This window comes from Nelumbo nucifera, chromosome 2, assembly GCF_055504915.1.
Source record: "Nelumbo nucifera cultivar China Antique chromosome 2, China Antique-T2T, whole genome shotgun sequence".
In the NCBI taxonomy this organism is placed as follows: domain Eukaryota; kingdom Viridiplantae; phylum Streptophyta; class Magnoliopsida; order Proteales; family Nelumbonaceae; genus Nelumbo; species Nelumbo nucifera.
Window position 1 is genome coordinate 86,972,141 of NC_142650.1, and position 21,017 is coordinate 86,993,157.

General features: G+C 39.5%; 1 protein-coding gene across 1 annotated transcript in view; it reads left to right on the forward strand.

Moving 5' to 3' along the window:
* The first annotated feature begins 826 nt into the window (after positions 1–826).
* Positions 827–21,017, forward strand: part of LOC104606092 (rho GTPase-activating protein 7-like) — a 124,538-nt gene continuing 104,347 nt past the window's right edge. Inside the window, exons 1-7 of the mRNA XM_010271138.3 lie at positions 827–1,352; positions 2,018–2,054; positions 2,762–2,838; positions 14,323–14,393; positions 14,470–14,548; positions 14,664–14,808; positions 14,995–15,114. Of these exons, the coding sequence (XP_010269440.2) occupies positions 1,299–1,352; positions 2,018–2,054; positions 2,762–2,838; positions 14,323–14,393; positions 14,470–14,548; positions 14,664–14,808; positions 14,995–15,114 (583 nt within the window). The 5' untranslated portion in view covers positions 827–1,298. The remainder of the gene's footprint in view (positions 1,353–2,017; positions 2,055–2,761; positions 2,839–14,322; positions 14,394–14,469; positions 14,549–14,663; positions 14,809–14,994; positions 15,115–21,017) is intronic.

Consider the following 21,017-nt stretch of genomic DNA (forward strand, 5'->3'; position numbering starts at 1 on the left):
GATGAGGCTTCCGGAGTTGTCGAGATGAGGTTACCTGTTAAGGTTTTTGGGGTGATTCATCTTCCTCGATAGAATTACTTTTTATGTTCGTACAAAACTCTCCTTCTTGGTCATGTGTATCTATTCCACGTGATGCCGATATGGGTAAGGAGATAAAATGTCCGCAACCGCTGCCAAATGGCATCCATGGCCAGATCAACCATAACTCAAAGAGTAATAGGATAAAAAAGAACAAAGGTTTGAATGAGTACCAAAACAACAATAAGAACAACTTCAAAGGAAAATTTACGCCAAAAACAGAAACGGAAGCATATAAAACATATTAAATCGATGTGTAACTAAACGGAAGAGGCAGAGTGATGGGCACTTCCCTGATTCCCTTGCGCTTCTCTCCACGTTGCTTCCCCCCAGTTCTCAGAATTCTGAATATATGAAGATAGATGATTCCATAAATCACACGATAGAGTCAAAAAAATCAACGGTCAACTGCTAGGGGATCTTCGATCAGAGGTCAAAAAATCAGGAAATCATCTCCCTCCAAAAGATTTAAACAACTATTAAAAAAAGGCACTAAGCGAGAGCGTGGTGGACCACCGATCATCTGCCTCACACGTCATCGAACTTCCCATCACTCGTTCACAGTTCTACTTTCCACCTGATTCAATCTTATAGCCACGTGTCATAAAGGTAAAGCGAGTGGGCTAAGGCATCTGGTAAAGCGACTGTGAGTTCGTTTCTCCTGAAAGGAACATACGGTGTTGGAACTCGTTCACAGTTCTTACTTCATCAGCGTTATATCTGGAGACTGGAGAGGACAAATGTGGTCCGGGAGAGACGGGGACGACCGATCGGTGATTGGAGTAATAAATTTTCTTCTATTCGGTTTCGTGACTTTCGTCTTCACTTCTCCGTCTTCACCTGCCGTGACAGAAGCGAGTAAAAAGAGCGGAGACCCAAAATTACCATTTTACCACTATTGCTGCTTCTCAACCCAATCTCCAACAAAATCAATCAAATCTTTCTCAACAAGCTTAATTCGTCACAGAGAGAGAGAGAGAGAGGAGAGAGAGAGAGGGATTTGGTTGTTCTGTTTTCCCAGTTCAGATCTCGGCTGTTGCTTGCCGGAGTTCGGTGTCTTATTGGGTCGCCAATGTGGATGGAAGTTGGGGTGGGGCAGGGGTGATGAGATGGGAGAATCAGGAAGGTTCGGTGGTTGAGATGTTTGGTAGTTGTAGAGTGCGTTATGGTGGAATTGAGGATCGTTTGGATGTCCTAATTTCAGTGGCACTGTGGCAAAAATGTCAGCTCCGTTGGCGACTTGCGAGAGTCCGAGAGCTGGAGTTCCGAATACGGTATCTTTTTTTTTGGCTGCTGTTCGAAATTTTGTATTTAACTGTTCGTGCAGTTCGAGTATATGGTGGTGGGAGTGCTATAATGCTGGAATGGTCGCCTTCTTTTTTTTTTTTTTGTTTGGCGATCTTTTGATGGGTTGGTTGGAAAAGGTATTCAGATGATGTTGTTTTTGCTAAATTTACTGGTGTAGTGGGGCTTATATTTCTTATTAATGGGAGAAGGTGTGATCAGGCTTGTGTATTTTCCGTCAGTGGAATACATGAACTAATACTGAAACTCTATTTTGCAATTAAGATGCTGATTTGGATCACAAGTTATCGCTTTATGCTGTTTAGTTCAAATTTCATGAAATAGATTTCTTAAGAATGGATGGAATCTGCTGACTGTTTGCATTGTTCTGAAATCCATTTTGCGTTTGCAAATATCGGGCTCTAATTTGGAACATTTTATCTTTGTTTTGTCACCCTCTTTGGGTCAAAAGATTTAAGTTTTGATTATTCATCATGCCTGTGGTGATTTTTCAATTACAACTCATTGGTTTTGGTTCTGCTTAAGGTTGGATATCTTGCTCCATTTGCATATTCATGCTAGTTTGTATTGTGTTGGATAGATTCTGGGCGAGTTTGCACATGAGTTATTTCTAATGTTCGACTTTATTCTACAGGTATTCAAGAGTGGGCCTCTTTTCATTTCATCAAAAGGTTAGTAATTTGTTTAGCAATTCTTTTGAGCTTCTTCTAAGCTTAGATGATTTCTTAAACTTTTTACTTCTGGTGGCTTTTTCCCACATTGAAATAGATGCTCGGAACATTTGTTTCTTGTGTATCAATATGTGAAATTGTGAATTCATGTACCTTTGAGGACTTGACTTAGTGTAGTCAAGATATGAGACCTACAATTCTTCATAGAATTCCTCCCACTAAGTGTTCGTGCTTAATGTCATCATTGTATGAGGGGTCCACTGTTTGGGCTAGGGCTGCCCATGGCACTTCTTTTGAGTGGTATTCTTTGCACTACTTCATTTATTTATTTGGATAAGCAATAATCCTTGGCACTTTGGTGAATAGTTTGTACTTGGTCCTATACACAATTATCAGTACACATTTCTTCTCGCTAATAAAAATCTCCCCTTACCATTGGATTGGATTTTTAGGTGTCAATAAAGGTCTCTTTGATTCTAACCTTCACAAATTTGGTTGCTATTACGTTTAGAACCAACTTGGGACTGGTCAAACATCTATGAACTGCATGCTTTACCCTTGCATTTTCTGACCTTTTCGAGGCATTGTTTAATTTTTCTTTTCTTCACCTTATTCTTTTATTATTTTGAAAATCTGTTACGGGTATTTGCATTATATATTGCTGACAACCTTAGTGTCCTTCTGGATATCATGTTTAATGTTTGCAGGGATAGGTTGGAAGTCATGGAAGAAGCGTTGGTTCATTCTCACACGGACATCTTTGGTTTTCTTCAAAAATGATCCTGTCAGTTATCAAACAACCATATGCTCCTGGTCTTTTTCTTTCTTTTCTTTTTTCTTTTTAAACCTAAAGGTTAATTGTATCACTAAGTGTATGCATATGCAGTTTACTCAATGGGATCTTGATATTAGTTACCCACCAAAATCCAGATACTAGTTAGGTATTAAGCATGCAGCATATTCTTCCCATGAGTTGCTTTCAATTTACTATGTATAAATATTTCAAATTTTGGTGAAATATCAGGGAAATTTCATTATTTTTGCCAAAATCAATTGAAAACAATCAATGACATAAAAAATGCAAAACCACATTTTTGTGTAAAAATAAGAAAAAAGTATTTGTATTTACTGATTCTAGACCTTTGAATTAACAAGATGAATTAGGTTTTCAGAATATAAAGATCTTTTTTAAACTTTTAGTTGGATGATTATTTTAAGAATAATCAATTCCTTGTAATAATTGTATGATGATATAGATCATAGTAATAATTAATATGGCAACATAGATATTATCATAAAAGACGTCCAAGTGAAGGACTTAGGTTATAAATATGTTTTGGTTTTTATAGATTCTTATCTTACACTCAAATAATTAAATGTTTGGCAGAACTGAGCCGGAGTCCCTTTACTAGGCTTAAAACTTACTATTTCATATCACCCGATAGACCTTTGAAAGTGACTGTAAGAAGATGATAAAATCTAATGGAAGACCATTATAACGCAGTCTTAGGTAGTATGGGGAGAGGAGAACAAAATAATTTCTGAGAATAAATCATCTTCATTCAAAGGAGCAACCAAAAAACTTATGAGAATAAGGAGTTGTACTTTGGTTCTCCTATACTTGAGGAACATTAGGTATATTCTCTTCTAAGTTACCAGGAAAAGAACAAAATTAATAAAATTGGAACTAGGTTGTCAGGAAAAGAAAGAATGAGTCATTGTCATTCGAAGAGCTGAGAAGGTGTATTTTCTTCTAAGTACTTGGGTGTTGGCTTTAGATGGTTTCTAGGGGATCTTGTTAGTGATTTAAATCATCGCATAGGCGAGGCACATTTTAGGTTAGGTGCCTCGCCCAGGTCCTAGGCGTAGCACTTTCAAAAAGCGCATGCTTGGTGCACCTAGGCATGCGCCTGATGCGCCTTACGCCTTAGCCTAGGTTTGTGCCTTTTGAAAATTTTATGCTTTTTTTGAACCTACCAACCACACCCCTCGAGGCAAGACCAAACAAGTCCATGTTAGGGTCTTAAATTCTTAATTTTCACACAAATAATAATTTTATAATTTTAAATGCCTTTTAAGAAGATATTTTATTAAGATGAATGAATGAACAACATTAGCAAATAGGGGTTCTTGGAGCTTCACTTGCTCACTGAAGCTCCGAGAACCCCCTATTTGCTAATGTTGTTCATTCAGTCATCTTAATAAAATATCTTCTTAAATGGCAATGAAAATTATAAAATCATTATTTTTTTGTGTGAAAATTAAGAATTTAAGACCTAACATGGACTTGTTTGGGATTGCCTCGAGGGGCATGGCACAAATGTGGCTTGTAGAATCAGGAATGTAATATGTTTTACATCACATTAGCTACTTGAAGTAATGCAATTGAGGAAAAAAAAGAGATTGTGGATTTTACATGCTTGAAAATGTTTTATATGTTTGATTTTATTTTTAAATTTTCATTTGAATATGCTTTACATGTTATGTTTATGTATTTTAATGTTAGATAATAGGTTTTTTAAAACATTTATTTTAAAATTTAAGTTTACATTTTTATTAATATTATGTTTGATATTTTTTATTTTATTTTTTTTTTGTATTTTCGTGCTTTGCTTCAAAAAGGCGCATGCCTCATCTTGTGCCTTGTGCCTCGGGCACAAATTGGTCCCTGCACCTTTTTTGCACCTTGCGCTTTTAAAACACTGGATCTTGTTTGACAACATGAGGCAGTATCTGTTAGAGATCCTTTCTCTAATAGAAGGAAATAAGAGTGCTGTCTCCAAGCAATGATTATGTTTGGTGTATTACGAAGTACATTTATAGGGGATCGATCTAGGGAAGATGACAAAGAAGGGAAAGACTTCCTCTAATCTGAGGAGATCGGTGGCTTTAGAAATGTTTCAGAGGAAGTCTTGGAAAGTGACATTGTAATCACTGTTACAGTGGGTGAAAAGGGGTTGATAAAGGATTCGCTGGTCATTGTTTTGGATGAATTGTTGGGTAATGCAGTTCCAAGCAAAGGGAAAAACTTAGCAGAAGCAGTGCTTGAAGGAAATAAGCTAGAGCTGAAGGTATGCTTCTCTAACCCTAATACTGGAAATAATATCAACAATAATTGTACTGAAGTTTAGAGTGGTGGAAGTGGGGAGAAATCGAAAAGAGTGGTGGAAGGGGAAGAATCCGAATTTGAAGGTGTGAGGTTGGTGTCTCTTCAAGGAAAAGCAGGGGAGGTTCTTGGTTGTGACTGGTAATTCGATGCCAAAGAATTTTGTTATCATATCGGATCATTGCTCAGGTTCTGGGTCAAAGGGGGATTTTGCTCTTGCTGAAGAAGATGGTTTAGGCTTTCAGGGGCTTTGGTATCTCAGTTTCTCTAGAGATAGGTGGGTTCATAGATCGAGGTAAAGAGAGAGCAGCTCTTCATTCTAGTGTTGAAGAAGTGACTTTTTGATCATGAAATCAGAAATCTGAAGGGGGTGGAGTTAGAAATAAAAAGGAGGGTGTTAAACTTGGAGGACCAAACAAGAAGATGATGAAAGCAAAGAAAGTTTTGAAGAAGAAAAAATAGAGTTCCTTTGATCAGGTTTTGTTCTTCTTATAGTTTCGGGTTTTTTGTTCTTCTTGTATTTTATACAGGATCATTGCCAAGGTTCTCTCTCGAAGAATTAGAGTAGTTCTCCCTTCCATAATCTCACAATCTTAGGGGGCTTTTGTGAAGGACAGACAATTTATTGATCAAATTCTAATTGCTAATGGAAGTGTTGAGGAGATGAGAAGGACTAGAAAAAAGGGCTTCATATGCAAAAGAGGAGATGGCATACTTTCTTTGGGAGCTAGGTGAGGAGAAGGACCATAGATTTAAGTGGGGAGTGGTTAGCAGAGGTAAGAAGTTTGGTGGGTTGGGGTTAGGGAACATCCAAAAGAGGAATGTTACTTTGTTAGGAAAATGGTTGTGGATATGTTACTTTTTACTTGCCAATTCAGGTTTTAAAGTCTTAAGGGTTCAGGACTATGGGGCCGTTTGATAACAACTGAAGATGCTGAACTGTAAAGTTATTGCTTTGTCTTTTAGTGAACAAGTTTTTAAGGAGGTTGTGGGTTCCTTAATGGTTGAAACTGAAATTGGATTGATCACTATACCCTTGAAAGTTTTATTATTTATTTATGGGAAAGTTCCCGATAGGTACCCTGTACTTTAGGCCGAGTGCCAATTTAGTACCCATACTTTAAATCGCGACAATCTAGTACCCGAACTTTCAATTTGCGACAATTTAGTACCCGGTGTTAAATTTCCGTCAGTTAGAAGATGAAAAAGTCCTAAATACCCCCAGCTCTTCTTCTTCCTCCCGCCTAGTCCTCGATGTTTGCACTCCAAGAACAGTTCATCCACCAAACATATGGCTTTATTCTTGAAACCTGACGAAAGCCACCATTTCAAGAGTCAAGACCCTGAATCTATTTGTTCACATTTCTCTCAAACAATAACAGAGTAACCAATGGTACCCATGAGGATTAAGGCATATGGCAACAAGTTCGAATTTCTCTTTCGTAACAACGTGAAGATGGCGACTACATGACAGGGCCCTCACCATATTCGAATTCTCCAGCTCTAACACCGGACCATCTATATTTTCTGTTTTGCAATGCGCACCAGAGTCTAAGTGGAACCCGTTTGCATAAGAAGAGGGCCTCCGCTTCGTGGACTCTCGTGTAGATGGTGTCCTCCGCTGAAAGCAGGATTGATTCCTAGAATGGCGATTACAACAAGATCTCCCATATCCATTCTGAGATGCCACTATGTCTAATCCTTCTCTACGGTTCAAGAACTTCATACGTGGATTGTTGCTGAAAACGGTTGGGGAGAAACAATCCAAAGTGTTAGGAAGAGTATGCAGCGATCTGGCCTAAGACGACATCTTGTAGCCTTAATTTCTGTAACTCGATCGCGGCTTGTTGCATCTGATGAAAAGAGAAAGACAGTAAGCCTTCGTTTGTAGAAGTTCGATTGCTAACGGATTGATTTCCTAGCATTGGTGCATCGTCGTAAGCGGGGGGGGGGGGGGGCAATGGAAGGAAGGAAGACTGGAGAGAAGGGTTTTCGGAGAGATTTAGATGGACAAATGCTGATTTGAGAGACAACGGTTGGGGGAGGGGTTCAAGTAAAGCATATCGAATGGATGATGAGTTGTTGAGATACCGATGAAGGAGACGGTCATAGTTTTTCGGCGAAGTTTGAGACATGACGATCGAAATTTCGCCCAACAAATTAGACTTATTTTGAAAAAATCTATACGAAAGAAAAGGGTTTACAGAGGTTTTGGAGTGTCTGGAGTGTTTTGGCCAAATAAGAGGCACCTCTGAACGTTCCCTTCAGAAGCCAAGAAGGCGGCATTGGATGGACTCGAGGATGTGCTCCTGGAACCACCGCGAAGAGCTCATGTGGAGTCGAACAAGTACTTGAAGAGGACCAAATTCTTGCCGGACTTAACAGGGGACTCGCTCGAAGGGTACGTGGTGATGAAAGCAGAAGCAGAAGTGGTAGAGGAGTTGATGAAGAATAAAGCCATATTTTTGGTGGATGAACTGTTCTTTGAGTGCAAACACCGAGGACTAGGTAGGAGGAAGAAGAAGAGATGGGGGTATTTAGGACTGTTTCATCTTGTAACTGACGGAAATTTAACACTGGGTACCAAATTGTCGCAAATTGAAAGTTCGGGTACTACATTGTCACAATTTAAAGTACGAGTACTAAATTGGCACTCGGCCTAAAGTATAGGGTACCTATCGGGAATTTTCCCTTTATTTATTTTATAAACTAAATGACAAAAAGTCTTTCAGTTCAGTGACTCGACGCCGATCAATGTTTTAAGACCCGGAGGCATGACGTGAGGCGTTCCACTACCTAGAGGCGTGAGGCGTAGTTTAGAACTCAAGAGGCATATAAGCCTCTCGAATACAAGGAGGCTTTACGCCTCCTTAAGAGGAGGAGGGTTAGGAGGAGGATGAAGATGAAGGGGGGAGCTCATTTTTTCTTTATTTTTAATAAATATCTTTTATATTAAGAAGAATAAAGATGCATAACATTAGTTAAAAGGGTAGGGGGCAAGCCACTTTCTTTCCCCTTTCTTTCCTTTTCTCTTTTTTCTTCTTTCTTTTTCTTTCCCTTCCCTTTCTTTTCTTTTCTTTTCCTTTCCTTTCCTTCCTTTTTTTTTCTTTTTTCTTTTTTTTTTTTCTGTCTTTTTATATCAGATGTGCATGAGGCGCATGAGGCATATGCCTCTAGCACGACTCAGGAAAAAAAGCGCAAGAGGCGTACGCCTCAGAGGTGTCAACGTCTCTGGCATACGCCTCAGGGTTAAGGGGAACCTTAACCCCACAACGAAGTGCTGCTCGAACACGGAGACCTTGTTGTCCTTGTGGTGCCAAGGGGCCTCATTGGGAGTGGGGAGTCTAAACTACAACTCATTGGGGACCTGTAAAGAAACCGGATCCTTTGCAGGTCAGCCAAAGTGGACTGGGAAGGAGTGAAAGGTTTAGTAGGACTAATAACAAGTAGGTTCGGGATAGAAATGTGCTCGCTGGGAATTGAGGTAAGCTGCCTTGAATCCCTACGAGCTTGAGAGGCCGACTACGCGACCTCCCTGTATGTTTGTTCAACTCTTTCCATCTTGGCAAAGTCCTCTCTGCCATGGAACTCGACATGGAACTTTTAAATGAATTTAAAAAGAACTCGGGAAGAGGAGACTCACCCGAGACAAGTTGGAAACGAAGACAAACGAACTGAAGCAGGAAGCAAACCAAGCTTCAGAGGGTGATTTCTCTGACCTCAATGGGACCACTCCAAGGATGAATGTGTGGATGGTCCCCCCTTGGGGCCTCTATCTATAGCCGAAAGGGGTGGACATTGAACGACTGCGATCGAATGGGCTCAACGGCCCAGATTCGTGACCGTTGGACTTCTTGAGTTCCCAAATCAGTTTAGCGCATTTTTGAAGTCCGAAAATAGTTAACCGACACTATTTCTAGTCCGTGCATGCCAGCTGGAATGCTTCACGGAGCTCCCCTAAACATGTCACCAAACAAGAAGGCATGGGTCAAAAAAGAATTAACACCCAAATAGGTGACGTAGTAAGGTACTTCCTTCACCCAAGCTTAGTCACCTTGGCTTTGTAAGTGGGGGACAAGTGATTCCGACCTCTGAACTACCGGACACATGGCACGTTTAGGTGGACTTGCAGCCTTGCCTTCAGCTCGGAACTCGCCACTCAAAGGATAAGAGTCACCTTGGCGACATGTAAAACCACCATGGGCTTCTTAACTCAACTCGTATGTACAAGCAATTCCAACCTCCGTGAGGAGGCCTTCCTGTTGAGACGAACTCCCCTCCAGGAGAGCTGCTCCTTATTAGTGAGATGAGCTTCCCTTCTAGGAGAGCTCCACATTCCAACACTTGTCCATCAAGCAACCACTTGGTGGTACATGCAACAAGACCATTGACACGTAAGGTAGCCTGCCAGGACACGCCCGAGCTGCTCCAGGGAATTAGGCACTAGCTTTGTGCGTTCCAGCTGGCATGCACGGACTTGAAATAGTGTCGGTTAACTATTTTTGGACATCCAAAACATGCTAAACTGATTTGGGACCTCAAGAAGCCCAACGGTCACGAATCTGGGCCATTGAGCCTGTTCGATCGCAGCCGTTCAACGTCCACCCCTTTTGGCTATAAATAGAGGCCCCAAGGGGGGGACCATTTGTACATTCATCGTTGGAGTGGTCCCATTGAGGTCAGAGAGCTTGCCCTCTGAAGCTTGGTTTTCTTCCCATTCCAGTTCGCTTGTCTTCGTTTCTATCTTGTCATGGGTTAGTCTCCTCTTCCCGAGTTTTTTTTCCATTCGTTTACATGTCGAGTTCCACGGCAGAGGACTTTGCCGAGACGGAGAGAGATGAACAAGCATATAAGGAGTTCGTAGAGATGACCTCTCAAGTTCGCAGGGATTCAGGGCCTCTCGCCTCGATTCCTGGTGAGCACGTTTCTATCCCGAACCTGCTTGTTATTAGTCCTACCAAACCTTTCACTCCTTCCTAGTCCACTTTGGCCGACCTGCAAAGGACCCAGCTTCTTTATGGGGTCATTATCAAATGGCCCCTATGTCGCCTGTATGTCACAAACTTGTGTGTTGGTTCAATCCAAAGATGAAAATAATAAAAAAGAAACTAGTATAAGAATAGTAATAGTTTTTTTGGAAAAAGTATAAGAATAATAATATTAGTACCATAAACCTACAATTTGGATAATTTAGTCTAATGATATTTATTGTACTACTATTAGTAATATAAAAAAATATAAAAACATTATGCTGTGTCTTGCATATAAATATTTAGGTGTTTGGGCGAGGCGGCCCTCCAAAAGGGCCTTGTTGCCTAGGCGTTGCCTTAAAATTATGATATTAGGTTGAATATTTTTCTTCATTTTTTTTTTGTTTTTCTTTGCATTTTTTTTTGAAAAATTTAAAAATTTTGTGCCTTGCTTCAAAAAGACATGTGCCTTGCCTTGTGGCTTGTGCACAAAAAGCCCCTTGCGCTTTTTTGCACCTTGAACTTTTAAAACATTACATGGAATATGGAATTTTGCTGATGCTTGATTCAGGTACTTGATCCATTTAAAGTAGTCCATGCAGCATAGTTGCACCTTGTGGCTTGTGCACAAAAAGCCCCTTGCGCTTTTTTGCACCTTGCACTTTTAAAACATTACATGGAATATGGAATCTTGCTGATGCATGATTCAGGTACTTGATCCATTTAAAGTAGTCCATGCAGCATAGTTGCAGTAACATATTACCATGGTTATTTTTTACATAGAGCTATTTAAGATTCTTTAAGTACAATTCAAAATTCATGAGAAGCTCTTTTACCTGATTGCAGTGTACGAAATTATCCCAGATATTGCTGTTTAACTGCAAGAAAAGGTCTCCTTGAATTTAATGGGTTTGGCGTTGGTCTAGCACCCCTCTTTTGGTCTGCTAGTTCAATTAATTGGTTGTTTTTGTCTAGAATTTTGAATTTTTATATTTTTTGATCAGTTACTCAAAGATTTCATTAATTAAGGCAATAAGTAGTATGTACAGTACATAGAGGTACAGAACAAAGACTGTGCCCAACAAATCCCTACTCCCTTACAATTGTGCCAAAAATAGAGCCACATTTTCACCCTCTCTTGTTGTGACCAATTGATTACCAGCTTTGAGTCTCCCTCTACAAATAATTTATTAATGCCCATCATCCCTGCCTTTACTATGCCTTCTACCACAGCCAGCAGCTTTGCTCTCAATGGATTTCCCTCCCCAACTGGCCTGGAATACAAAACAATGATTTTACCCTCCTCATCTCTAAATAGACCTCCCAGGCTACTACCATAAAAAATTAAGCTTAACAAACCCTCTATCTGGTGGAGACCATTGATGATTGACAACTGTCTTATGAACAGAAGAGTCTGCCACTTCCTTCCAATTCCTTGGTAGATCAGTTGTCGAAACACAAGAGAAACCTTCCAAAGATTTCAGCCAATACACTACTCTTACCTTTATTGTTTCAATGACTTCTTTGCTTTTTTCTTTTGCTGGGAATATCCTTGTGTTTGTCTCCTCTCAAACTGTCCAAAGAATAGAATCCCTTATATATCTCCACATCAACCTCCCTCTCTTCTTTGGCCAACCAAAGGTGGTTGTAGCAAACAACCTTTGCACATCCACAGGAGGATTCCTCCTACACCCAAACATAGAAAAGCACCAATACCAAATAGAAGTAATGAAAGAACAAGAAATAAAAAAGTGAAGGTAACTCCAGTGTTTTAAAAGCGAAAGGCGCACAAAAAGCAACAGGTTCCAAATGTGCCTGAGGCGCAAGGCGAGGCACAAGCCTTTTAAAAAGGCGCACAAAATAAAAAAAAACTACAAAAAAAGGAAAAAATAGAAAACATGTAGAAAACTAGAAATTCTAAGAAATCAGGAAAATTTCAAAAAAAAAAAGTTAATTACTTAATTATTAGCTCAATTGGTTAGATACTTAGATTATTAGACATTACTCATTAGAGGTAATGTAATCAGCTTATCAGCAATCGTAAGTTAATGAATCCGGAAAATATTCAATCATCAATGATCAGTCTTGAATCTACAGAAATAAAAATTAGAGATAAACTGATAAAGTATGAAATCAGCAATGATTCAATATAAAAATTAAGAAATCAGCATTAAATATAAAAGAATTATAGAATATGCAATCAGCACTAAATATAGAAGAATTAAAGAATATGCAGTCAGCAATGATTCAATTGGTTAATCAGGAAAATATGAAATAAGTACAGAATTAATAATCAGTCTAGCTGCTTGAAGATTGGAAGTGTCGAAGGCTATCATTACTCCTCCACACAACTCTGACATCCTGCTAAATACCTCCTCAGACCAGAGATTGAATGGGAGACCCCATAGTTTTCAAGGCGTCTAGGCGACACTGGGGCGCCTAGGTGTCGCCTTGGCGGTAAAAATTTTATAATATAAAAAACTGACTTTTGGCTAGTTTCCTAGTTTTATATACCATTCAGCATGTATGTTAATTGAAAAAATAGCAATTATCTTTATTAATAACATTAAATTTCCTCTAAAAATGTGGCAAATCATCACATCTAAAAGATAAAAATCTTTTACATATATTAATTTCATTATTTTCAAAAATAATACTACTATAATAAGTAATTAATAGAGCAAATTCATATTAATTAGCAGCTAAAGAAGGTTATTAACTTTACATGATAACTATTCAAGATGGAAAGTAAAATAGAAAAAAAACAAGGATGGAGTTTCTGTTTTATTTAATTAGAGAGAGAGAATAGAAAAAAAAGAACTTTTATTCTATTCTTTCTTTCCTCTTTCTTTTCTTTCTTTCTTTCTTTCTTTCTTTCTTTTTCTCTTCTCAAAACCCTTTGATCTTTTGAATTTCAATAGTAAAACATTAAAACAAAGTATAATTGATATATATATAGCATATAATAAAATGTATTAACACATACATTAATAAGATACAACAATATAAATGATATTATAAAAGGCGCCCCCCCTTGTCATTTTTGTTGCCTAGGCGGGCGCTTAGTCGCCTAGAAGGGTGTCTAGTTGCTAAAAGTCAAGGCGTTTGGGTGAGACGCCCAGCCAAGGGCTCCTAGTGGCCTAGGTGACTCCTAGGCCACAACTATGGGAGACCCAAAACTCTCAGGCCAATTATGGCTGTAGGTTCGATGAATTTTTCATTATTGGTAAATGCCTGTCTTTCTATTGTGATCAGGCCTAGGTCTGTCTCCACCGAGGTTGTCTCCAAAACCCAATGGACATTGCGAAAGGATTAGCATCACCTTGTTGTTGTCAAATGGAACTATCTCTAACTCTGCTGTATACTTTTACACTCCTCTGATGTCTTCTGCCATCCTGTTCCACTACTTTATCTTCCTGTTCGCTGAAATCACCAACCTACCTTGCCATGTCTTTTTCAGACCATGAAACCAAGCTTTTGGCTGCACTACTCTTAATGAGTAATGCACATCTTCTCCACTGGACGCTTGTATTTTCGAACTCACATCTAGTCCCTTAGCTTCACCAACCTGTAGTCTGTTCACAGTCTCCTTTGTGTCCTCATTCGAAGCCAGCTTGATCCATGAATATTCCTTTACTGCTTCTGCTAATAACATCCACCCGGAAGCATTCCTTCCTTCTGGAAAGCATGTAAGCTGCCTTGACCCTTCTCCATAATACTGATATACTTCAATGAATCGATCATTCCTCTTTTCTCTCCTCTCTGCAAAAGTATTTCTTACCTTCTTCAACATGGCATTGCTTCCATTCTTTCCTTGGTTCTATTTCTTTTGCCCCTTCCAGCACGTTTTGGAACCAAGAAACAGCTCTTGCTACAAGTATCAATGATGTTTTTCTCAGCTCTACTATCTTCAGTGCTGCTACTCTTTAATTGTATCAGTTGTGTCGCTCTGGAATATGCCATTGTGTCCCATCACAAGGTTCCAGCTCCTTGCCTGTGCAAACTCTCTCAAGGTGAAAAAAATGATAGGATGAGATAATTTTGAAGTTTTATATGCCCAAGCTTGATCCTTGTCTATCTGATATTTAAGTTGAACTTATATTCCCCTAATAGATTATTTTTTTGTTTTCCATATGAGAATCTTACACATTGGAGTCTGGAGCTGCTAGTGATTAATTTGGTTGTTTTGTAGAGTGCACTACCTCAAAGAGGTGGTGAGGTAAACCTGACTCTTGGTGGTATTGACTTGAATAATTCAGGGAGGTATGCATATTAGTATATTTTCTCTGTTTGTAGTATATTGTCCACTTGGCTTATGCTGGTGGCTGCTTCTATGCAGTGTTGTAGTTAGAGAGGATAAGAAACTGCTGACTGTACTATTTCCTGATGGACGTGATGGCCGAACATTTACGCTTAAGGTGCTTCATTTGATTATTTGGTTTTTGTTCCATTATATCTAGTATGGTGCTAGAAATTTCTTTACCATTCAATTCTTCATGTGCATTTCTGCTTCTCATTCTTTCTGATTTTCAGGCTGAGTCATCAGAGGATTTATTTGAGTGGAAGGCAGCACTTGAACAGGCCCTTGAACAAGCACCAAGTGCAGCCCTTGTGATGGGACAAAATGGCATATTCCGGAGCGACACGACTGATACAATTGAAGGATCTTTCCAACAATGTTTGTGCTCTTCTACTCTAATATTACACCATAACTTGTCCATGGATAAAACACATTTTTTTCCCGTTTATTGCTCTGTTTCTGAATGTTGCACTTCAGCAGTTCAGCCTGAGTTATTTATTTGTACTGAAACATTATTTAATCACATTCAAATGCATTAAAACATTTGAATAATGTGTTCTTCAGGGAGAGATAAACGCCCTGTAAAATCATTGGTTGTTAGGAGACCAATTTTGCTAGCTTTGGAAGATATAGATGGGGGCCCATCCTTTCTTGAGAAAGCTCTTCGCTTTCTAGAGATGTTTGGTAAGTGTTATTCTTGACTTTGGTAATAAGTTGTATTTTACAGTTAATGGTACATTTTTCTTATTACAGGTTCTTTCCTTAGACCTTTTTTTCTCCCTTGAGGAGCACATAAGCATTGTTTTGCCTATAGTATGTTAATTACAGTATGCAGCAGTGGTACTTTGTCATTTGAATATGGCCTGATTATTGGCTGTTTGGCATGACTCCTGAGAACCCCTTAAAAGTGAGAGTATTCAAATCTGTTTGTTAGGGCATGTAATGGTACTGCTTGACCAGAAACCCAACCCTGTATTGTATCCATATTTTGCAGGTCTGGGTTGCTAAAATGACCTGAATTCGTTAATGGGTCAGATACTATTTTGCTTGTATGGATCTTATCCAGATCTTCACCAGATATGGGCTTGTGTATGGGACCCATTTGGATCCTAATGCTTTTCATAAAATATAACATTTTTTATTTATTTGAGAGCAGTTGAGTAATCTCAAATCTATAATCTCTTTTAATTATATTTTATGTGTATTAAGAAGTACCAAATATAAAAAAATGGACTAAGGGCAATTACTCAGTTTAATGAATCTTGAACTGACAAGTGTGAGAACATGGATTCAAGTCTAAAAGCAGCCACTTTGTGGGGAAAAAATGCCAAATCTTAGGTCGTATCCGGTCCGCCCCTCCCAAATACTGCTTGCTGGATCTGGAGCTAGGAAGACCTAAAAACATTTCAGATCAGTTGTAAATCACACGTGCAATAATCTGAACTAAAAGAAAAGAAGCAGGAGAAAAGGAGATTGAAGAGAGGGAAGTGATGGAGGAAGATGGAAGAAAAGGAAAAAAAATTACTATTACTTATAGAAAAGGGTCATTGGTCACTAGCGTTCTCAAGCCTATCAACAACCATAAGGATTGAAAGAAAAGGAACAAAGAAACCTCCAAAGAGACTACTCAGGAAGGGTAGATCCCAATATAATTTCCTCTTATGAACTTCACTCCTTGGCAGTGAATCTTCTAGAACATTGTCTGGTCTCCTACTTCACTTGAATTGGATGTTCCATCCAACAAGGGACACCTTTCCTCTCTGATATCTTAAGTAACTAAACTTAACCAAACCTTTTTCTAAGTATATGGGATTAGCTACATGAATCCTGTTCCACCATTTGAAATTTGTTTTGCACCACATTCATTGTTACCTTTCATCTCTGAAGTAGTCGATCTTGACTACAATCAGTCTTGAATTTAAAAGAAAAAAGGATGAAAATTGAAGAGAAGAAGAGAAGAGAGGAAGAGAAGAAGAACACGAAGAGAGTTTCAGAAAAAAGAGAGGGAAGGTTATAATTTCTGCCGGCCTGCTCTTAGTATTTATATAACTATTGGCTAACTGTAAAAGGGCTGAATTGCCCTTATTGCTTACATGGCAAATAGAATAAGAAATAACTAATAATAAAGCTGAAATAACTACCAACTAACACTGTCATATCTAACAGAAATATTGCTTCCATACGAACACTGTGGGGACCACATCAGTGTTCTCTACACTTCCCCTCAAGTTGGGAATAGATATTTGTCATTCCCAACTTGCATAGATCTGCCTCTAACTTCTTCCTTGGAACCACCTTGGTGAGAAGATTTGCAAGCTGCATGCTGGAGGTGATATACGGAAGACACACTTCTTGAGATGAAACCCTTTCTTTGACAAAATGTCGGTCTACTTCAATATGCTTAGTTTTGTCATGCTGTATCGGATTATGAGCTATATTAATAGCAGCTTGATTATCACAATACAGCATTAAGGGTTTCTCATAAGCAATACCCAACTCCTCAAATATACCTCTACCTGGGTACCTCTTCAAATATGCTAATATCCTCTCAACTGCAAGTAAGTGAGTAGTCCTACGAGAGTGCATATACTGACTGACAACGTTGACTGCATAACTGATGTTCGGTCATGTGAGACAAAGATAGAGGAGTTTTCCAACTAACCATTGGAACATAGCTTTATCTTCAAGTGGTTTTCCACCCTCTGCACTGATCTTGTGATTCTGTTCAATAGGTGTATCTAGCTACCTCAATACCCAAGAAGTATTGTAGCTCTCCCAGATCTTTCACTTCAAATTCTTGATGGAGTTGTTTGAGAGACTCAATCTCACCGTTATCATTCCCTGTCACTACAATATCATCCACATATATAGTAAGCAAGGTCAAGGAAGAGTTCACTCTCTTAATGAACAATGTATTGTCTAACTGGGCCTGTACATAGCCGAATTTGTCAAGGGCTTGTCTGAATCTATCAAACCAAACTCTGGGGGACTGTTTGAGTCCATACAAGGTTTTATTCAATTGGCAAACCTTCTTTCCTGTTTTTGCATCATAAAATCCAGGAGGCAACTGCATGTAGACTTCTTCCTGCAGTCTCCATTGAGGAAGGGTTTTTTAACATCCATTTGGAACAAGGGCCAAGAGTAACTGACTGCAAGGGACAATAAAACCCTAATAGTGGTCATCTTTGCTACTGGAGCAAGAGTCTCCAAGTAGTCTACACCATAAGTCTGAGTAAATCCATTTGCAACTAACCGAGCCTTATACCTTTCAATGGAACCATCAACATTATGTTTCACAATAAATACCCATCTACATCCAACCGGTTTCTTCCCTTTAGGTTGGTCAACTAACTCCATTTCAACCTTCCTTGCATCCATTTCAACCTTCATTGCATCTTTCCACTCAGGAACTGACAAGCCCTCCTGCACTGTTCTAGGGATGGGGATACCAGCAATAGAGGAAGGACCTGTAAGAGGGGGACATGTGATCATAGGACAAGAACTGAGAAATGCAGTGGGCTGTAGATGTGGTGCAACGCCGTTTGCCTTTACGGACTGCAATGGGGAGGTCAAGGTCATCCAAAGGATGTAAAGGCTCAACAGTGGAAGGTATCTTAGTGGAACCTGGATCTGATAAAGGAGCTGTAGTACTTGGATCTGGATCCGCAGAAGGAACTGGAGCTGGCCTGGACTGCTGATGATCGAAATCAATCTGCCTCCACCACCTGTGATAGACTCTCAAATCCCGGAACCTCTGACACCCCTCCCCATTACATCCCTCATCACTCAATGGAATAGGTAAAGGAACTTTTGATGAGTTAACCCCACACTCACTACTCTCCCCCTGAGGAGAAACCCTAGGATAATAGGGTACATCCTCAAAGAAAGTAACATCCATAGAGACAAATCTTCTCCCAGAAGTGGGTTCGTAGTAGCAATATCCCTTTTGAGTTTATGCGTAACTGAGAAAAATACATTTGGAGGCCTTAGGATGAAATTTGGAACGGTGAGGTCCAAGAATCTGAACAAAGCAAGTACAACCAAAGGTTTTAAGGGGAACAATAAACAAGTATTTATTAGGGTATAGGAGGGTAAATGGAGGCTTCATGTCAAGAACCCGTGAAGGAACTCGGTTAATGAGATACACTACTGTAAGAATAGCATCTCCCAAGAAACGAATAGGCACATTGGAGTTAAACATGATGCTTCTGGCCACCTCCAATATGTGCCTATTCTTCCTCTCAACAACCCCATTCTACTGTGGTGTATGAGGACAAGGAATTTGATGATTAATCTCATGGTCAAACAAATAAGAGGCTAATTGTTTGGTGAAGTATTCTTTCGCATTATCAGATTATCAGATTTTGATTTTGACCCCAAATTAGGTTAAAATCATCTGACTAGAGATCCAGGTCAAAGCAAAAACTTCATCTCAAGAACGCATAAGGTAAACCCAAGAAAAACGGGTATAGTCATCAACAAACAACAAGAAATATCTGTACCCCCCCCATGGCAGTGATGTGGTAAGGACCCCAAACATCGGTATGCACAATATCAAAAGGATTATTACTTCTTTTATTACTCAATGAATAAGATGTTCTACAATGCTTTGCAAGTTCACAACTCTCACATCTCAAATTGGACATCTGAACAGACTCGAATAAATTAGGAAACAAACTCTTCAAAGACCGAAAAGATAAATGACCCAACTGATTATGCCAAAGCATAACCTGACTAACAGACTGAGAAACAAAAGACTTCCTATCTTCACTATCTTCCCAGTGTGAACTCTCTCCAAGTAGATAGATCCCATTTGTCTCACGGCAAGTTCCAATCACCTTCCTTGTCTCCAAGTCTTGAAAAACACATCGGTCAGGGAAAAAGGTTACTGAACAATTCTGATGTTTTGTAATGCTACTGACCGAAAGCAAGTTAGTATTAAGCTTAAGAACATGCAGAACTGAAGATAAGGAGATGGCATTAGACAACTTGATGTCTCCCTTGCCAGAAATTGGAACAAAGGAACCATCAGCAATGGACACTTTATCTCTGCCAGAAGATAAGTGATAGGTAGTGAATAGTGATGGCAAGCTAGTCATATGGTCAGATGCACCTGAGTCTATTACCCAACAATGTTCAGTGTTACCTGGAGCTGAAGCATGATAAGCTGAGGCCCGAGTACCTGAATGAGCAAAAGCTGATGTGGGAGCTGATGGCGGCTGAGATGATTGAGCTGAATTGCCAATTTCCTTTTCCAATTGAGTTAGGGCAGCCCAGACAGCAGCTAGGGTGTCTAGAGGTGTGCCTTTTGTGCCCGATGAGGAGGCACAATCAGTATTAATAGCCATATTAGCATTACCCCTTTTGTTCTTGAGTTTTGTTGGGACTAAATGAGTGTGCAACTTCCAACAGGTGTCTTTAGTATGCTTGGGTTTTGTTAGTGGTGTTAGTGAAGGGGTATTTCAGTCTTTGTACTTGTTGAGAATGCTGATGTGTACTGTTATGTTAGTTCGAGTGCCTCTTACTTAAAGAAGGGCACTCAAGTCTTTTTCAATAAGTCAATAATATAATAATAGGTCTGGCCGAATCAAGGGATTAACTTTTTTCCCTAATTCGAACCAGCCTTTCTCTCTTTTCTCTCTTCTCTCTTTTCTTCTTTCCTCTCCTACTTCTTGCTGTCTACTTTACTCTACAGTCAACGAACAAGACAGAATTCTATGGCAGGTCAAACTTCAACATGGTATCAGAGCTAGGTTCACCAAATCAGACTTGCTAGAATTCTGCCTTCTGCGCATTCGAATTAGGGTTTCACTTGGGGTTCTCAGTTGTGAGTTGGAGACTGGGAAAAGGGCTGAAAAGGAGTGATCGCCCTCTTCCCTAGGAGGTCTCTATGCCTCCGATTGTGTCGTTGGTGATTGGTTGCTGTGGTTTCTAAGCCCTAGTTAGGGCTGGTACGTGTGGTGCAGTGGTGTCTCAGCCCTTCGTATGGTTGGCCTTCAGGCGATGAGGTAAAGTTTTTTTTATATATTTTTTTTTGTTATGGAATACATGAGAGGTGTAGTACAGTTCGCATGATGGGTTCTCAGATTGCAGTATGCTAGGGTTTATGCTAGGGTTTATTCTGGTTTGTGTGTGATTCGAATGGCAATAGTGTCTACTTAATGGTGAAGCTTCCTATAGTTGTGGATTAATGTTGGTGGTGTTACAAGTGTGGTTTTCAGCTTTTGATATCGCTGAAATCAGTGTGTAGACCTCGGTGAGTAGGGGTTGTGGTGTTGTAGTTTTCAACATTTAATACTGCTGAAATCAGTGTACAGACTTCGGTGAGTAGGGTTTGTGGTGTTGCAGTTCTCAGCTGTTGAAATCAGTGTGCAGATTTCGATGAAGTGTCTGTGTGTAGTGTGCAGTGTGTAGTGCTCCTAATTCAGTGCTCAGAATTAAGGGAGTTCGGCAATGGCAGATAACAGTGATAGTAAACCTAGTGTCATGATATCTACTGACTACCTGAATGTCCAAATGACCTCCATTAAACTGAATGGAGAGAATTATGTCCCTTGGGCCAAGTCTGTAGAGGTTTTTCTGAAGGC